This window comes from Pezoporus wallicus, unplaced genomic scaffold, assembly GCF_028554395.1.
Source record: "Pezoporus wallicus isolate ANWC-B61680 ecotype Strahan unplaced genomic scaffold, APGP_CSIRO_Pwel_v1 contig_4161, whole genome shotgun sequence".
Taxonomy (NCBI): domain Eukaryota; kingdom Metazoa; phylum Chordata; class Aves; order Psittaciformes; family Psittacidae; genus Pezoporus; species Pezoporus wallicus.
The window spans coordinates 1,793,594-1,811,360 of record NW_026639584.1 but is presented as its reverse complement, the minus strand read 5'-3'; the positions used below and the strand labels follow the sequence as shown (position 1 = coordinate 1,811,360).

General features: G+C 38.9%; 1 protein-coding gene across 3 annotated transcripts in view; it reads left to right on the top strand.

Moving 5' to 3' along the window:
• Positions 1–17,767, top strand: part of DOCK2 (dedicator of cytokinesis 2) — a 167,440-nt gene that overhangs the window by 110,695 nt on the left and 38,978 nt on the right. For all 3 annotated transcript variants that reach the window (XM_057415140.1, XM_057415142.1, XM_057415143.1), the window contains exons 30-33: positions 3,499–3,577; positions 13,919–14,019; positions 14,108–14,166; positions 17,001–17,149. In XM_057415140.1, coding sequence (XP_057271123.1) covers positions 3,499–3,577; positions 13,919–14,019; positions 14,108–14,166; positions 17,001–17,149 — 388 coding nt within the window. The remainder of the gene's footprint in view (positions 1–3,498; positions 3,578–13,918; positions 14,020–14,107; positions 14,167–17,000; positions 17,150–17,767) is intronic.

Below are 17,767 nucleotides of genomic sequence, written 5' to 3'. Positions count from 1 at the left end.
GAACAGAATTCAAACCTACTGCCTGACACCCAATGACAGAAATAGGATACACCCTTCAGGCAAAATACAAATGCATGGAAATATTTGGAACCTGACAGTCTAGAATTATTGCATGCTTCTTGCAGATGTGTCATTTCACTATGTCAGATAAAAATATCTGTGAGAACGAAGAGGGTAATCGCAGAAGATAGGTCACATGTGATTATACTGTATAGAAGACCATAAATATTTTAAATATTATCAGTAATTTTTACTGGGCATTAAGTACATCAGTAATTTTTGGGTGTCCCTGAAGCCCTTCCTGTATGGCTAACATTAAACCACAAGCTCTTCACAAAGCATATAAACATGACACACAGTATGTTCATTTTATGAAATAGATTGGCACCAACAAATTTCATGCGTATTTTATGATTATTTCTATTATATCTTGCATGATATTTCTGTGCTAAAAGACAAAGTACCTAAAAGTGTGGGGTTTTTTAATGTAAGGCAAATGATCAGCACCATAGCAGATTCTGCCTAAACAGGTCAGGTGGGTGACATTTTTCCCTGTAGGTGCTGGAGTAGTTTGTAAATAGAAGGAATTTGGGGAACTAGAAATGGAGGGTACCCCCTTCTACTCCATTCAAAGAGCTGGAGTGAAGGGAAGTGCTATCTCCGAGAAGCGGGAGCTGAGGAGCTTGATTACGTGAGTTGGCAAGAAATACACTTTGTAAATCAAAGGAGAATCCAGAGCAATATAGTTCTAGAGAAAAGACATGATGCTAAAAAGACCTTGCTTGACCCCAGACTCCTACTCAGAAGAGTAATGGGGCTGCTGAAGGACAGGATAACATGTGGGCGCCTGCGATTCTGCCTCGCTGTGTAATTTTTGTGCCGTCTCAAGTAGACCATTCATTTTAGAATCTCCTTTTTTTGCAAAATCTTGAACTGTTTGTGTCAAGCATGTGGCAGTTTTGTAGAGATAAATGTACCCATAAGCGTGAAGCCTTAGGGAAGAATGTGTTTATCTGCTTGTGGGTAGCGTGGGGCAGCTCCAGAGGAAATCACATCTTCCAGAATAAGATTTAATCACACAAAAGGCTAAAAAGGAAGTACAACAGCCTGGTCAGACCAACAAAGGCTAGAACTGCAGTGGGTGCAGGGGGCAAGTCGGTGAGTACACAGATGTTGTGTAGGAGAGTGGCCATAACCTGCAAGAGCAGTATTGAGCCAAAGTAGATTTCCTGAACTTGAGGTGATCTGACGGCAGCATTTCACAGGTCATACCCTTAATTCAGCTGGCAGGATTAGCTGAGCTATGTTACAAGATGGGACCAGCCTATGCCCAGACCACTGGAGAGGCGCTTATCTGAACGTGCGTGGTGATGCAGCAGAGCAACACAGCACCTTCAGAAGTCTGTTACCTTTCAGTGCCACAGGTATTGTTGTGATTGGTACTGTGGTGCCCCTCTGACCAGACTAAACAAAAGGACTTGGCAAGATGTTAACACCGTGCGTAATGACTATTTCCTTGATCACATCAGCATTCCAGAGGAATGTTGCCAATGCAAAGAAACTCTTCTTCTTTAGGTTTTCACAAAGAACTTTTTCCTCCTGGAAAGCCAGGATCATAACCAAGGACTTCAGTCTGCCCAGTCAAGGTGTTGCCCCAGTGAAGCAGTGAGCTTCTTTATACTGCTGCATTGTGGTTAACCAGCAGTCCCTATCATAGCCCTGCCAAACCCTGAACTTTTGCATTATCCCTCAGTAAGAAACTGAATTTAGCCCATGAAAGGTTTTCTTTTTCTTCTTTTGGTGCTGGTGAGAGTGAAATTCCTTTCAGTGACTGTTCTGCTCCAGGTAGTCCCTCAGGAACGGCTGCCTAGGGAACAGTATAGCAGCAGAGCTGGGAAGAAGTAGCACTGTTTGCTGTGGTCTCCCAGCCTTCAGTGGGCAATGACATTTACTAGTCCTCCCTTCCTTTTGTCTTTGATCTGTCTGATCACTTCTAAGCCAGTATAAAACTCAGGCATTCACAGCATCCTGCAGGAAGGAGTTGCATAGCTGAACAAGACTAGCATAAAACCTCTCACTCTGCTTATTTGAATGCACACTGATTTTGTTCAGTGCTCTCAAATGCTTGTATGAGAAATGGTGAACAGCAGGTTTCTCATCTCCATGGTACTTCTGAGTTTATAGGTTCTGCCATGTCCTTCCTCAGGCATACAGTGTCCCCTGACTAAAGAACTCCATTAGATGTGTTTGGTTCTTTCTTTGTCACATTTATTTGCTTGTTTTCTTCTCTCTTAGTTCTTTTTTTTTTATGTGCTTATCTTATTGAGGTGGGAGACCAGACCACCACACAGAATCCAACACCAGGGATACCGTGTTCCTTTGACAGTAACCTATGGATATCCTGTGGTCCCTGAATCTTCTGCTAATGATACTAATTATTGCTTTTTCAGACGTTATGAACACTAAGATGTTGTGGGGGGGGGTGGACCTTATGCCTGTTAGACCTTTTCTCTGATTACTAATAGCTAGTTGACAGTTCGTCATTGCATCTGAACAGTCTGGGTTGGTTTTCCCTTGTGTTCACCTCTTTTGGCTGCCACGTTTGCTCCCACAGCGTTTGCCCTAGAAATAGTTTACCTTAAAACTTTGAAAAACTCTTACCTACGAAGCAGAGGGAAATGGATCACTTGTTTTCAAACTTGTCAATGGACTGAAACTGAATTATTTAAATGAACTTTATAAATATTTAGACATACAATTGGGTTTTGTTTTACAGTGGTACTGGGCTGGAAAATTAGACAAAGAGTTTAGTTGTAGAAGCATGCCTTAATCTTGCTGCGTTAATAAAGAGCATAAATAGGTGCTGCTTTTCAAGCCAGAGGGATAATGTTCACTCTCATCCTTTTGGAAGAAATAACTCCACAGTAATAAGCTTTGAATATGATTTTTATCATCAACCTGAGGAGCAAGATGGGCAGTGGCGTTTCTCCCTGCTCCCTGCCTCCCCAACCTCTGAGGAAAACCAAAACTGCACAGGATATCTTTGAGTTGGGAAAATGCAATGGCAGCTCCGAACTCATAATGTAAGTACAGGAACTCTTTCAGCTGCCAAGCTCAGGAGGAGAAGGCAATAATGCTTGTAAATGATTCGGGTTTGTCAAATAGAAAGTAAAATTGTGTTTGAAAGGATTGCTCTCTGCGGTTTCTCAGGAGTGCAAAGCAGTGTGCAGAGGGGAAAAAGAGATTACATTGTCTGAATTTTTCTATGGGGACCAAGAAACCTTTTGAATGAAGAAACAATTGTGTACTTGTGTTTTTAATGTATAACAGCCTATAAATAACATCCCGTTGCACAGAATGTCATCCGCTGTGTTCATGTATGTGTGAATTTACTACTTCTAGTGTGTTCAGTGTTTAAATATGTTTTCATCAGTATGGTTGGAAGGGATTCCCAGAGATTATATTCACTTACCTGTATCCTCGCTTTTCTTTTTTTAGGGTATTCTTGAGAGCCATCAACAAATTTGCAGAGACAATGAACCAGAAATTTCTGGAGAATATGAATTTTGAAGTCCAAGTAAGTATTTAGTCTGTAAAGTAACTGTTCTGGTCTGTCAGAGCCCCTTTTGACACTTCATGTCAGTATCAAAATGAGTGTGGATTTGGGTGTGGATTTGTGCCAGGAAAGGAAAATCATACTTTGATTATTTCCGATAATGCACCCAAGCAGAGGAGTTTGTACTGAGATTCCCTCAGAGCTGGCAAGCAGAAAACCCTGTTCTCTTTTTTTCCTTTGCCAGCTGAGTGTTCAGAAAAGCAATCTTTGATGTCCTGCACGTAGCCTTTCCAATATCGCTTCTATGAATGTAGGGCAGAAAGAGCTTAACTTGATTTGATTATCCTACAGTACTTAGAATTTATTTTTTTAACTTGTAGTCCTCCCTTATAAGTCTATCTTCATCCATTTGTTTTTCCTGTTATTTTAGTAGTAATCATATCTGAAATAATTTAAATTAGGGCAGCTCTTTCAGTTTGCTCTGTATCAGTCTTCGTAACTTATCTATTTGGTCATGCATTTTACCATACGTTTGGCTTGCTTCAGATAAAAATGAAAATGTCTGTACTTTTCACATTCATTAAGTTGTTATTAAAATGTAAGTACAGTTTTAGAATCAGGATGTGTCACTAACTGCTACCTGATTATGGTGTGTGCTATAGATAGAAAACACAATGACATGGTATGAAAATTTACTGTTTCACTGTTTATGTTAACTGTGGTTAACAGGAAATGTTTTAAGTTAAAAAAAAAATACTCCTGATTGCAAAAATCTAATCTGTTCATTAGGTAATAACTTAGTGACCCTGCCATGAAGTTCAGAGAAGGCTTAGGGCTCTGCCTTCATTTCTTGGGTTTTATATTTTATCTTTAATCTTGCAACTTGCAATATGGTATAAGTGATCTACTGCATGTTAATGTTTAGGCTTATGCTAACAACTGTTTGGGTTCTGGTGTCTCCCTCCTTAACATAAACCATTTCAGTCACAAATAGCTGGAGCAGTCATGTCAGGTGTTACACAGGAAAAGTTGAAAAGACAATAGTAAAAAGAAAGGCAAAAAACATTCAGTTCATATTCAGCTACAGTGGCCTTCAAGCATGAAATGTAGAGCTGCTTCATTAAATAATCATTAAAATAATTTAAATCAATAAATATCATTATTGATCTATAGATCATATATGATCAAAAAAATCATAGAATCATAGAATAGTTTGGGTTGGAAAGGACCTTAAGATCATCCAGTTCCAACCCTCTGCCATGGGCAGGGACACCTCACACTAAACCATGTCACCAAAGCCTCTGTCCAACCTGGTCTTGAACACCACCAGGGATGGAGCATTCACAGCTTCCCTGGGCAACCCATTCCAGTGCCTCAGCACCCTCACAGTAAAGAACTTCTTCCTTATATCCAATCTAAACTTCCCCTGTTTAAGTTTTAACCCATCACCCCTTGTCCTGTCACTACAGTCCCTAATGAAGAGTCCCTCCCCAGCATCCCTATAGGCCCCCTTCAGATACTGGAAGGCTGCTATGAGGTCTCCACGCAGCCTTCTCTTCTTCAGGCTGAACAGCCCCAACTTTCTCAGCCTGTCTTCATACAGGAGGTGCTCCAGTCCCCTGATCATCCTCATGGCCTCCTCTGGACTTGTTCCAATAGTTCCATGTCCTTTTTATGTTGAGGACACCAGAACTGCACACAGTGCTCCAAGTGAGGCCTCAGGGGAGCCGAGTAGAGGGCCAGGATCACCTCCTTCGACCTGCTGGTCATGCTCCTTTTGATGCAATAAAAGTCAATAAATTGATGGAATAAATCAATAAATAATCATTAAAAGTTTTGTACCTTTGAAAGGTGTGACTTTACAAATGTATATGTAGAATGTTATTAAGATTTTTGAATCATAGGAAAAGATTCTGACAAACTTGAAGTTTCAGTTTACGAAGTATCCCTGCTGTAAACCCTCATATCCTTGGTATACTTATGATATAATCTCTCTTAGGCTGTATCAATTTATTAACACCCACTTTGTAAGCTATCATTTCTATAACACTTGATCATTTTTACTGCTCAATGTGTCAGTACCTTTTAAAAGCAAATAAAATAGGTCTGATGGACACGAGTATGTGTAGGCTACCAATACCTCCGACTGCTATAAACACTGTGTATCTGTCAACACCTGAAGGTGTACACTGCCTCTTCCAAATGTTACAGCAGCAGCCTAAACCTGCCACTGTTATTTCAGATGTCTCCTGTGGCAGTTCTGTGCATCCCCAAATGTTGTCAAGCAACCAGGGATGTTGTAGTTCAACACTGAACCTTGTGGTTCAGGGGAATGTATTAATGCATGCTCATTTATTCATGACTTGTCAAATACCTGGAGGCTTTGAGTAAGCTAAACAACAGTATAGGAAATAAGTAGTGCCATCAAAAGCATTGTCAGACCATTACAGTTTTCACAAGAGACTTATAGTACAAGTCAGGGAGATAGATTAATTTCCTTCCATGAATAAAAGCAATGAAACCTTTCTCACAGTACCCTAAATATACCCATTAAGAAAGCTGATACTGGACTAAAGGTCTGAATAATGCAGAGCATCTTGTCTAATTTCCTTAATTAAAAATGAACATTTGATTTCCCACTCATATGTATGTATTCAGATCAATGATAGCTGGAGCTTTTAATGGTTTAAAGGTTCTTTTATTGTCTTTTTAGATTTTAATTTTTTGAAAAAATTATAAATCAGTGTCTTGCAACTACTCAGGCTATGAAAACTTGATTATAGAGAAGCACTAAAGCCTAAACGTGTTATTAATCGGCACGAGGAACTTGAGAGGCCCCTTAGTGCACCCTCTTCCTTTCTGAGGATCAACTTTATTTCTAACAATAATTTTGCATAACTATGCTAGACATACCTTTCATGGTAAGAGTAGTCTGTGTCGTCCCTAAACACTTCATTGTCCTTAAAGTTACAAAATTGTCTTTAAATGCTTTGAAGTATTGAGGCACAATGGACAGGAACAAAGAGTGGGAAGTGACTACAGTAGAGCTAGTAAGTAATTGTATACGGAGTTTCTATGAAACAAATGGAATTTCATTGAAAAACCAAAGCAAAACACAAGAAGTGTCTATTTGAGGGTCAGTGGTGCAACACGCAGCAGCCTTCATGCAGTCTAGTCTCCTGTTGATTTCTGGTTTCAAAGACAAAGGGATGAGTGAAGTTCCAATCGCTCCTGAGCACATGCAACAAGAATGAGGTCTCAAGAATCTGGAAGCTAAACCAGGGACAACTATTGTATTATTCCTGATTAAGGGTAATTTAACTACAAAAATGGAATATATTAGGATAGGGAAAATAGAGATGTGTTTCTCTAAGTAAGTTGCACCTTTAAGTTCTTTGTAAACGAATGAATGACTTATGCTGTTTGTAGGATGGTGTTTTCAAATCTGATTATTAACAAATAGTTGAAGAAAAGTCTGAAGTAAAATATTTTAAAAAAGGGATTTAAAGCACAGTCAAGTAGATCCAAGGATTTGTCACTTGGCTGAATGCTTACACGACAATATATATAGCAGACAAACACACTAAACAAGTAGACTGTGAAGCAACCAAGCAACAAAAAAATGCGGTTTTAAATCAAGACAAAAATCAATGAAGAAATTTTTGCTACTCTTTTGGAGCTTGTTAAATGGAGGTAAAAAAGGTTCCTGGCCAAAACTGTGCTCAGAGAACACTCAAGAGCTCATCACTGCAGCACTGGAAGTAAACTGCAGATTGAAGATTCAGTTCCCAGAAATCTGAACTTTCAGTAGAAATTATTGGAATAGGTAAAAAACTTCAACATTTATCAGTTTATATTCTATTCATGTCTCTGTATTTGAAATAGGTTATTGACTTGCATTTATGTTAGACATAAACACAGGTGTATTGAAATATGTATTGAAGCAGATTATCTAGAGAGGCTGGGAGATGCTTCTCGCTTAAAAGATTCTAAAGAATGGATGCAACAGAGACCTGTCTGAGGAAGGTTAGCAGACCTTGCCTTGGGCTGTGGAGCTGGAATAGCTGACCTCCCAGGTTTCCTTCCACGTACGCCTTCTGCGTACATGACTAGGAAAAGTTCACTCAAATGTAAATTGTGTCATTGAAAGTTTGCAACTATGGAAAGCTGAATAGTTTAAGAATCTTTATTCAGAATGAGCAAATTGAGATAGTGGAAGGAGATATATTGATGGTGTACAAGGAAAATGCTAAAAGTAAGTTAGGGAAGCAGGTCTGGGGTTAGGCTTTTCTCTGAAGACTAAGAACAATATATGCCTTAATGGTGTTGAGTTTTATCTTTGACTTCTTCATGGCATTTGGTCTCAATAAAATATTTTACCTGTGTTGCTCATATTTTCTCTTTCCCCTCTACTTTTTTCCATTTGCTCTCAGTAATATACTATAGTATACTGTTACACTAGATTTAAATGCTATAGATATTTATTTAGCATTTATAGTAATACTCATAAAGAGTCTCTTAACTGATTGCAGCACTGCCTTCTCAGCCAGGCAGGATCCTCCCTGCTTGCCACATACTGGTGCTCATGAGCCAGGATCCTGTTAGGTAGTTGTAGAGGATCTGTGTTGTGGGTTGGCTTTGGTGTCTGGGGGTTCTGCAGGAGCTGTGGTAGGATGCTGAAGGGTAGAACTGGCTTTTTGTTACCAGATCCTACTAGTAAAGACAATTTCGGGAAATAAAGCTATTGCAGGTATTTCAGCTGTGTTCAACACATGGATTTGAACGAGATGCAATCTTTGCGGGCTTTTGCTGGTTTGTGTTTTTCCTTTTTTGCTGTTCTATATCAGGTATCAGCTTTGTAAGGATTTGCCGGTTTCAGATGCAGAGGTCAGATACTTGTCCAGATCCTTGCCTTGCTGCTGGGCTTTTACAGGGTAGTGGAACAGACACACCAGAATAATGTGCAAATTCCTGATTTAGGATGAGTTGAGATGGATTCTTCAGAAGAGTCTTAACAAACAAACAAAAATATGAATGGTAGAATATACTTCGGAAAAAATGCTCCCTGAAAGTGAGCATTTCTTGGTTTCTTGAGTTGAATTGTAACCAAACCTTTGTGCAGTTCTGTACTTAGGCAATATACGCATTCATAGTATTTTCTATGAGTGTCAGAGAAGTATACTTCATATGTGATTGGTAGGAAAATCCCTGGACTTTACAGTATAATTCTCTTTTATCTTTTGTGGGAATTGTCTCATCTTGTTCAATCAAAAATGCTAATGTTGCTTGACTGAAAGCTTCTGTGTTTCAAGCCCTACCCCCCTGGTGTTACATAAGTGACAATAAGCAGGGTGTGATGTGGCTTCCTTAAGCAGTCTCAATACCTTTGTCAGAAAGACAAAGTGCCTTTGTACACCCTTTTCTATGTTATACCGAGGACCATCCAGCTAGTTGATTTGCCATGTATTCAATTCACAAGGATTTTAAAGGAAGCAAATACTGGAGGGGAGTTCAATTTTGAAGACAAATATTATCTCTCCATATGGATACAGAGTTGTAGGTATGAAATAAAAAAGCAAGCTCAAATGTGAATTAACTTTTTCTTTGTTGTTATATAGAAATAATTAAATGACCTTTCTATTTTTGAGATATCTTAACTGTCAACAGTTTCCCTATTTTTATGCATTCAGAACAAGGAGGTTTTATTTCTTCTTTTTGTGCCTTCAGAAATCAGTTTTTCAACGTGAAAGTTGTGGGATTTTATTTTAATTTTATTTAGTTTGAATGAACTCTAAGCCATCTTCCATCAACAGAAAGACAAAGATAACAGTGTTTAATGGTTCGCTTGAAAGTTTCAGTTACATTTTCTAGTGTGCATGTTTACCTTTGTAGAATCTACAGTGACCTTGGATGACATTGCTTTGTTTTTTGCTGGTATCTGTGTCCTTAGCAAGCTGTTGTCTTTGTCATGAGGAGCAGGGCGTTTTCACTCTGTTGTTATTGTCAGCTCCTCGCCCCATCAGTGTTGGGGTTCAAAGTCCTGCTCTGTGTAGGAAGCGTCCCCATGCAGTGACCGCGCAGTGGAGCACTCTCATGCAGTCAGCACCGTTCCTGCACTTAATGCCGCTGCACTTATTGAAATGAGGGTTTTGTGCAATGTTCTCTTTATGTTTCTGACAGGAGGTGGCAGCTTCTGACATATTAGAGACAGGGAAGAGTGAACAAACAGGACCTGTTTTGTTGTGGTCAGGCACAGCTATCGTAGGGTTTCTGCTGTGGAAGATACAGTGCTCTTGATTCCTGTTCCTACCCTTCTCTTCTGTTACTGCTGTTTTTACAGGGCATTAGAAAGAATTACATTTTTAAGTCTGTAATGTTACAGCAATTGTAATTTAATACTAATAATCTATATTCCCGCCACAGAATTTTGTTATAAAAGGCATAGACCCCATCCATTATAACATCATTCTGATTTAAAAGAAAATGTTTCTTTTTCAGGTTTAGAAATGGTAGATGCCTGGAGTAGAAACTATTTGCAAGTATTTTTCTGAAGTTGTATCATTAAGTAAGGAGCATCTGCCAAAACCAAATAGAGAATGAGATTATGACAACAAATCTTTGAAGATGAAACCCAAAACGGACTTCTGTTGGTTTATATAATGTGATGTGTTTCTTCAGAGCTTCTGTAAACTTATTTTCATTAACCTGAAAATTTTCTACCTTTGTTCATCCCTTTTGACGTACATAACCAATGCAAAGGAATTTTGGCAGAGGTCCCACAGGATTCTCAGTTCTTTACTCCAGGATGCTTAATACTCTCTTCCACCTCACAGCAAACACTAAACCTGTCATGAACCAAGCTGCAGAACATGGGAATAAACACTAAATATTGTGCTTGTAACTTACAGAGTTTAGGATTGAGTTGTAACTCTGAAAATTATATTTGTTAAGACTCAAACAGAAAGCAGAGCTTGCTTTGCTGAAGTTATAATGGCTGTCGGTTGGTGAGTTATTCTGAATGCTGGTCTTCACATTGTGCTTATCCCTCTGTTTAGCAGCATCCGCTTTTTTACTGTGATGCCATAAAAGACAATGCAGAATAATTTTCATGAGCGATGAAATGCAATGTTAGGACTGTGTGATGCAGCCTGTGTGCCGCCTGTGTGACTAAAGTTTAGTCTTTGAGGCTGATTCAATGAACCGATTTCTTTAAAACAAGTTACTGTTCATTTGTTTAAAGTTGTTTGTATTCAAAGGCTCACAAAAATAGTAAAAAATAGATACTTCCTTTAAATTCTTTAGTTTTAAGTGATGAAGAAATGTATTCCAGTGTGTGAAAGAGAACATTACTGACGCAAAATCATCACATATTGAGAATGTCATATATCCCGAAATCAATAGATCATTTCTTATAAATGCTATTCAAAGATTCTAAGTGTTATTTCAGGCTGATCTACCTCAATAGCTTTGTAACTACCAGCAATTCTGCATACAGGCCAAATGTTTAAGTGTCATTTATCTACAAAATCCATGTAAAGAACCCAGTATCTGTCTGAAAAGTTCTGTCTGCTGCTCTCAAGGGGCTGAACTTGATTTTACCACAATATTTAAAGAGAAAAAAAAAAACAACCCCAAACTGAAACTATCATCTAGTCTGTTTTATAAAAGACCAGAGTACCTTTAGGGTCTGCAGTAATTTGTCAGCACTTCAACAGTCTCCAAGGACTTCAAGTTTCTCCTACATTATCAAAAAGAGTTGAGCATAGAGGTATGTAGAGAAAGCAGGGGCTAAAGGCTAGGCAGTCATGCCATAAAGGCTTTCTTCCAGAGGGGTGTCTGAAGAGGAGGCAGCAGGGCTAACCTGGGGTAGTTATCCTGAAAATCATGCAGATCTCCTCTTCTTTGCACAATGGACAGGAATTACTAAACTAACTCCGCGTGTCCCAGTGGAGCAGCTGTCACATTTTCTAGGGGGAAGGCACCCTTTGCTTTCTTGGGAAAAACAATCCCACAGTTGAGAGATCCTTTTCTCCTAAGTTCCCTTAGACCTGTATAGAGGGGAATAGATCTGAGGCCCTCAGCACGCATGGCTGCACCGTGCTCAGGCAATGTAGTTGCCATGTTCTGCCTGTGCTGCTGCTGTCACCTGCTGCATCTCAGCATGGGCTTGCAGTGAACAGCTGATACCTAATGACAGAGACGGGTCCCTTCTCAGCTCGCATTCTGTCTCCAGCACTCTGTCCCCAGCTGACAGCTCAGCACTGGGGTTCATGTTCAAGAAACAAGCAAAGTGCAGGTGTCACACAAACCAGAGCATGAGAGCTCTGGTCCTCTCACTGTGCTACATCACTTCAGCCCTGCTGCATGCTGGATAACTACATATTCACATGCAGACCAGCTTGGAATGTTATTGCAGGCCTGAGAAAACGGAACACGTCTTATATGCGTAGTTTTTGCATTTAAAAAATCTGTTTATTTCAGCGTTTGCCAATTCCTACTTTTATGAGACTGTTTTGCCTCCTGGGATTTAAAGTTAGTTTTGGTGCTTAAAAGCTTGCAAGTCCATAATTTGGATATGCTATCAAAATGTAAAGGATCGTCTTTTTTTTTCAGCCATCACAGGGTATTATGAGGACAAAAGAAACCATATTTTCTATATACAGATATTGAGTCCTTAGGATGTGTCTCTGGCAAAAGTGTCATTGAACTTGGAGCTCTTAGGTGACTAAACAGACTACTAGCTGTAGCAATAGGTTTCATTTTTCTCCCCATAGTCTAGAATGATTTGAGAAATTTTCCATTTTCCTGCTATAAATGACATATGCAAAGAACATTCCCTACGTGTCAATAAGTGCGGCTTCTCAAGGGACTGAGGGCTCTAAACTGATCAAATTCATCTTTTAAAATGTTTGATGGAGGGGGGAACAGGCCTTCAAGGGCATAAATAACACTTTTCCTGGGGGAAAAAGGGCTCTGAATTAGTATGTACTATTAATATACTGTCAAAAACTAGATATGAGCATAATTTAAATGTTTGAATTAAGGGGGGAAATAGCTGCTCATACTGAAATGTAGTTTTTAATAAGGCTGGCTTGGGTGCATTCAGAGCATCTTTGAATGGTGCGCTATACACCAGTCACTGGTGTCTCCAGTGCTGTGCCACTTGCAGCTGGCTGGCAGCAGTGGGGTGACTGCTCTCTGGACTCAAATCACTTATGGATGGGCACAGCCCTCCTTAGGGCTTTTACATGAGCAAGTCTGACTGGGAAAGCTTTAGTTGGGCCTCAAAGAGAAAATTGAATTATAGGCAGGATCTTCACATTGTAGAGCATGTTTGAGAATTTTACCTACTATAGGAAATGTCTGCGTGTGTGTGTGTTGGTATCTATTTTTCGTGGTTATTTGTGCCCAAGTTTCCCAGGTTATAAAGGACAGAGGTCACTTGTGGTTTAGATGAAACATTTCTAGGCTAAGCGAGGGCTCCCAAACTGGGGTAATAATGTTATGTTTTGTTTCTCTCCTTTCAGTTACCACTGAATGCATTTGCCATTGTCTTCCTACCATCTCACTGATACCTTCCATGCATATTTTTAGATGCCGCTATGTTTTTAAGTGTCTAACGTCACTGCTGACTGCTTAGAAGATTCTGAAAATAGTCTTTACTTCCTTAAATTTGTGTTTCCTAGTGAAGTGTCTTTTTTTTCCCTCTCCATCTCTAGCATATAAAAGAAGTACCTCATTTTGTTTGTCTGGAGTACAAGTGATTTGCTTCAGAAATGCAGGGTTGTGCACTGGAAATACAAGGGTTTGCCTTTTATTTCAAGTACATGCCTCACTATTAGTGCTATTAGTAGTTATTTAGGGATGCGTTTTGTCCTTGTTTCATGTAGAGAGCTCTTAGCAAAATATATTGGAGCTGCACAGAAATGGTTGTTGGATTAGATTCCAAAGAGAAGCCCTTTGAAGTAGTTCTGAAATACAGTGTGATTATATTGGATGCCTTTAGCTCCATGTTGTTAAGATTCACTGGCACGTAATGTATTTCACTAGGCCTGCTATGGTTCATGGCTTAATGTCATTAGCTAATGAATCTCCTGTGAATCTTTTTTTTAGCAATATTTATTCAGCTGCTGTGTTATTAAGAGCAAATCTGTAGTAGTGGCCATTAAAATGCATATTTCCTGCTTTCTTGCTTGCTTTCCAGCTAATTGCATAATACCGATGATGTACATCTTTGCATAATATAACAATCTCATATTGCTTGCATCATTTGGTTCCATAAATTATTCAGCATTATGCATAGTTTAATATGATTCCTGCTTTTCTCAAAACTATTATAATTTCCTTATATTCAATTTACAGCTGTGGAACAACTACTTTCATTTGGCTGTGGCTTTTATTACCCAAGATTCACTACAGCTAGAAAACTTCTCCCATGCAAAGTACAGCAAAATCCAGACCAAGTAAGCAAAACCGATACTTTAGCTTATGTCTTCATTTTTTTAGTAAAATTAGGATAATTATAATGCCTTTTTTTTTTTTTTCCTCTAGATATGGAGATATGAGATGTTTAATTGGCTTTGCTATCCGGGACATGTGGTACAAACTTGGTGAGTAGCAAATGGGCTTGATTCAACTGAATCCACAGCATATTGCTTTTCTCACTGACAACTATCTGACATGAAGGGCTTCTGTTAATAGTTCTGCTATTTGAACTTACATATGTTTTCATTGCTGTGATTAAGCTTGGGACTGACATGAGATACAGTCTGACTACTGCTCATTGCTTATTCCTAAGAGAACACACAACCTGCTCTCAGATTTCTGAGATGGCTGGAATCAGAAGATTTCAGAAACATTATTTAGCTGAAATAGAGACCAAATAAATTTTCCCCAAGAAGGCTCATTCTGAATCTACAGTTCCAGGAATTACTTGGCTCAGATTTGCAATCTGCTGCATTAAAATGCCAAAATGTTTTTACATGTGCTGTACAGTCTTGTTCTGCTACTGCTCCTTTGACAGTTGATGGTGAAGGGAACAGCAACGGGTTGTTATATGAATATATGTAAGATAGAGGTTCTTTGAAACATACAATGAAGACAGTTATGATGATACTTTAAAATGCAAGCCAAATGTGTAACTTTTTGCAAACTTCTCATATTAGGACATGTGAAAATTCTTTATGACCTCTGTAAACATTCTAGCTTCCCAGGTGCTTGCCTGGGGATTTGAAATTATCTCATCACCTTGCACATGCTGCTTCTGGTGATATATCCCCCTTCCAGTCTTTCCTTTCTTCTTTTTTCTTTTAGTATTTCTTATTCAAAAATAAGTTTTAATGCATTGCTGTGCTGTGCTGTATCAAAAAGATGTAGTCAAGATTTTAAAGGCTGTGATAATTTTGGTGATTAATTGGTGAACTCTCCAACCTGTTTTGAGCACAGTCATTAATTCCCTCATTTAGCACCACTGTCCTCCTCGCTACTGGTAGGTGTACGTTTCAACTTAATTGTTTTCAAATGAATTGTGGAACCATTCAAATGAATCCTGAACCATTAACATCTGTTTCTTAAAATAAACGTTCACGTTTTCATTTTACAACAAAGTACAACAAATCCTGCAGACGCACTCTTCCTCTTGTGTGTATCTGAAATTTGCTGTTTGCATCCTCCTCAGGCTGGATCTGAGGGTCCAGAATAAAACCAGCAAACCCAATGGTTTTATACAAATTTAAGGGCCTTTAACAGTTCCATCTAGCAGAATGGTGAAGACCAAAAGTTGTTTTCTAATATCCACATGCATTATTAATTTATTTGAATAATATTGTCTTACATTCCTAATGGGAAAAGTGAGACATACAGATTGAGAAATGTTTCTAACTAATAGGCAGTAATTCTCACTTAAGACTAAATGCCCCTTCTATTTATTTTCTATAATTTTCAGGCTTCTTCTGTAGCTTTAACGAAAAGGAATCTGCATTCTGACGAGCTGTGGAGCATCTTTATAAATCACAGTTGAGGGGTACATGTACAGTAGGACTGAAGCAGGCAAATGCATGTCAGAGAATCTCATACTGTGACCTTCAGAGGGCCTTTCAAATTAAGAAGTGCCCTGTTTTCTGGGGCAGATTGTCTTCCTCTGCACATTTCAGTCACGGTGTGGTTTGAGATGTTACTCTTGATTCCGGCAGTGGAAACAGCAGTTGCTGATGGCTGGATAGTCTTCAGAAAGACTTTTTATATTTTTAGATGTTTTTATGTGTTTGTTTATTTGAGGCTCTGTGCTAAGTTCTTTTGGGTTTAAGTGTAGGATTAGCTTCTGGGCCAAGCAATAGCACTGCTGTTGCTTAGCTCAAAGTTTGTCTTTTCTACTCGTATCAGAGGATTGTCTGGTAAAGTAAAGATTCTGGAGGTGAATGGATCACGATGTAATACATGAATTTCTGTAGCTGTTAAGAATTGCAGACCTGAAGGGTCTAATACATGTAGGCATTGCAAGCTATTCAGTCTCTGTAAGATTCTTTTAAACCTTATTGATGTTACTGATTTAACAAGGATTAATAGTGATTTTGGTCAACATGAGTGGAATTGAAACTGATGTTGCATAAACAAAGTCATAGTTCACTTGTGCTTAGAATTACATGAGTGTGGCACCCATGTGAGAGTAAAATCGCAATACTTTTCAGTTACGGAGCAAAAGACCAGACATGTTTATAACAGCATTTTTATCTTCTTACATGTGGTAGGCAGTATTGACACTCTTACACAGGGCAGGGGATTTTGCTGGTGGTTTGCTCCACATACCAAATGTTTTTCTTTCCCAGCAAACAAGGAGCATTTGAAGAATATCTTGGACCTGGTTGAGTTGTTTGCAGGTTTGGATGTCTTTTGGCAGCTGATAACAGCTGTGCTGCAAGATGATTTGGTGTGGGTTTAAGGGATAGTGTTTCTGTTGTTGCTTGCAATGTTTGTTGCTCTGGTTGGTTTGAGATATTGGTTGCCAAGTTTGATGCTATTCAGAAATAAAAACAAGTAATGTTTTTCCCTTTCATAAGCCAGCAATGCTACACCATGAGATATTATCCTGTGGTGCTCTCCTACTGATGGAATTTGGGGTATTCTTAGGGTGTTTTATTATTTTCTACTTTGTGTTTTTAAAAGGCAATACCAAAAGCTGAAAACCAGACATGGTCACAGGAAATGCCAACTGAGTGGCATACACTTTTGCACTCAATTCTAGTGTCTTAGGCTGAGGCTGTAGCCATTAAACATGCTTTCAGCTTCTGACAGGGAATAGGGATGAGTGACTAAGTTGTAAGACTTTACCAACACAGGTGGTTTAAACCATTGCTTTAAATGATTGCATGTCCCAAATGTATTCTTAAAAGAGATGTTTTGTTTTTTTTCTTTCCTCTCAAATACCCAATCTGTGTTTCTGTTTCAGGCCACAATAAAATTTGCTTTATTCCGGGGATGGTTGGCCCCATCTTGGAAATGACCCTAATTCCGGAAGTTGAACTACAAAAAGCCACGATCCCGATTTTCTTTGACATGATGCTGTGTGAATATCAAAGGACAGGAGAATTCAAGAAGGTAATTAAAAATACTCTATGAGAAAGGAAATCGGTTCAAATGCTATGCAGTCAGTTTATTTCTGGGAAATGTGTTGTGTAGGCTTTTGTGCTCACAGAAATTAAAATCCAAACTATTAAGAACAAAGGAATAGCTCTTGTGCAAGCGACTGTAGGCTCTCCAGGGTGATTTAGTTGGACTTAAATATGACAATGACAGCAATGAGGTGCTGGAATGGGGGCCCAGAGAGGTTGAAGGATTTTCATCCAATTCTTTATGCAGAGTATCTGACAGAAAGAATACTTAATTCTGTATTCCCAGATTTCTAAGGAAACTCTAGCTTTTCTAAATATTTATTGTAAGAAAAATAACCACTGTGAAGAACTGACATGCCTAAAATATGTTCTACAGTCATTTGGAAAAGGAAAATGATTTTAAATTTACAAGTATTAAAGGTTTTTGATTGATAGTGGCATGGTGGGCTAGGATGGTTGGGAAAGTGATCTGAATCTCCTGCCACTGCTTGCTGTGTCTACCTGGGCAGTTTCTCTCCTAGCTGACTTTTGTGTTTCAGTGAGAATAAGGCCTCACTTTATTCTGTGTTGGCACACTGCCTCTCACAGTGAATTTCAAATTGGA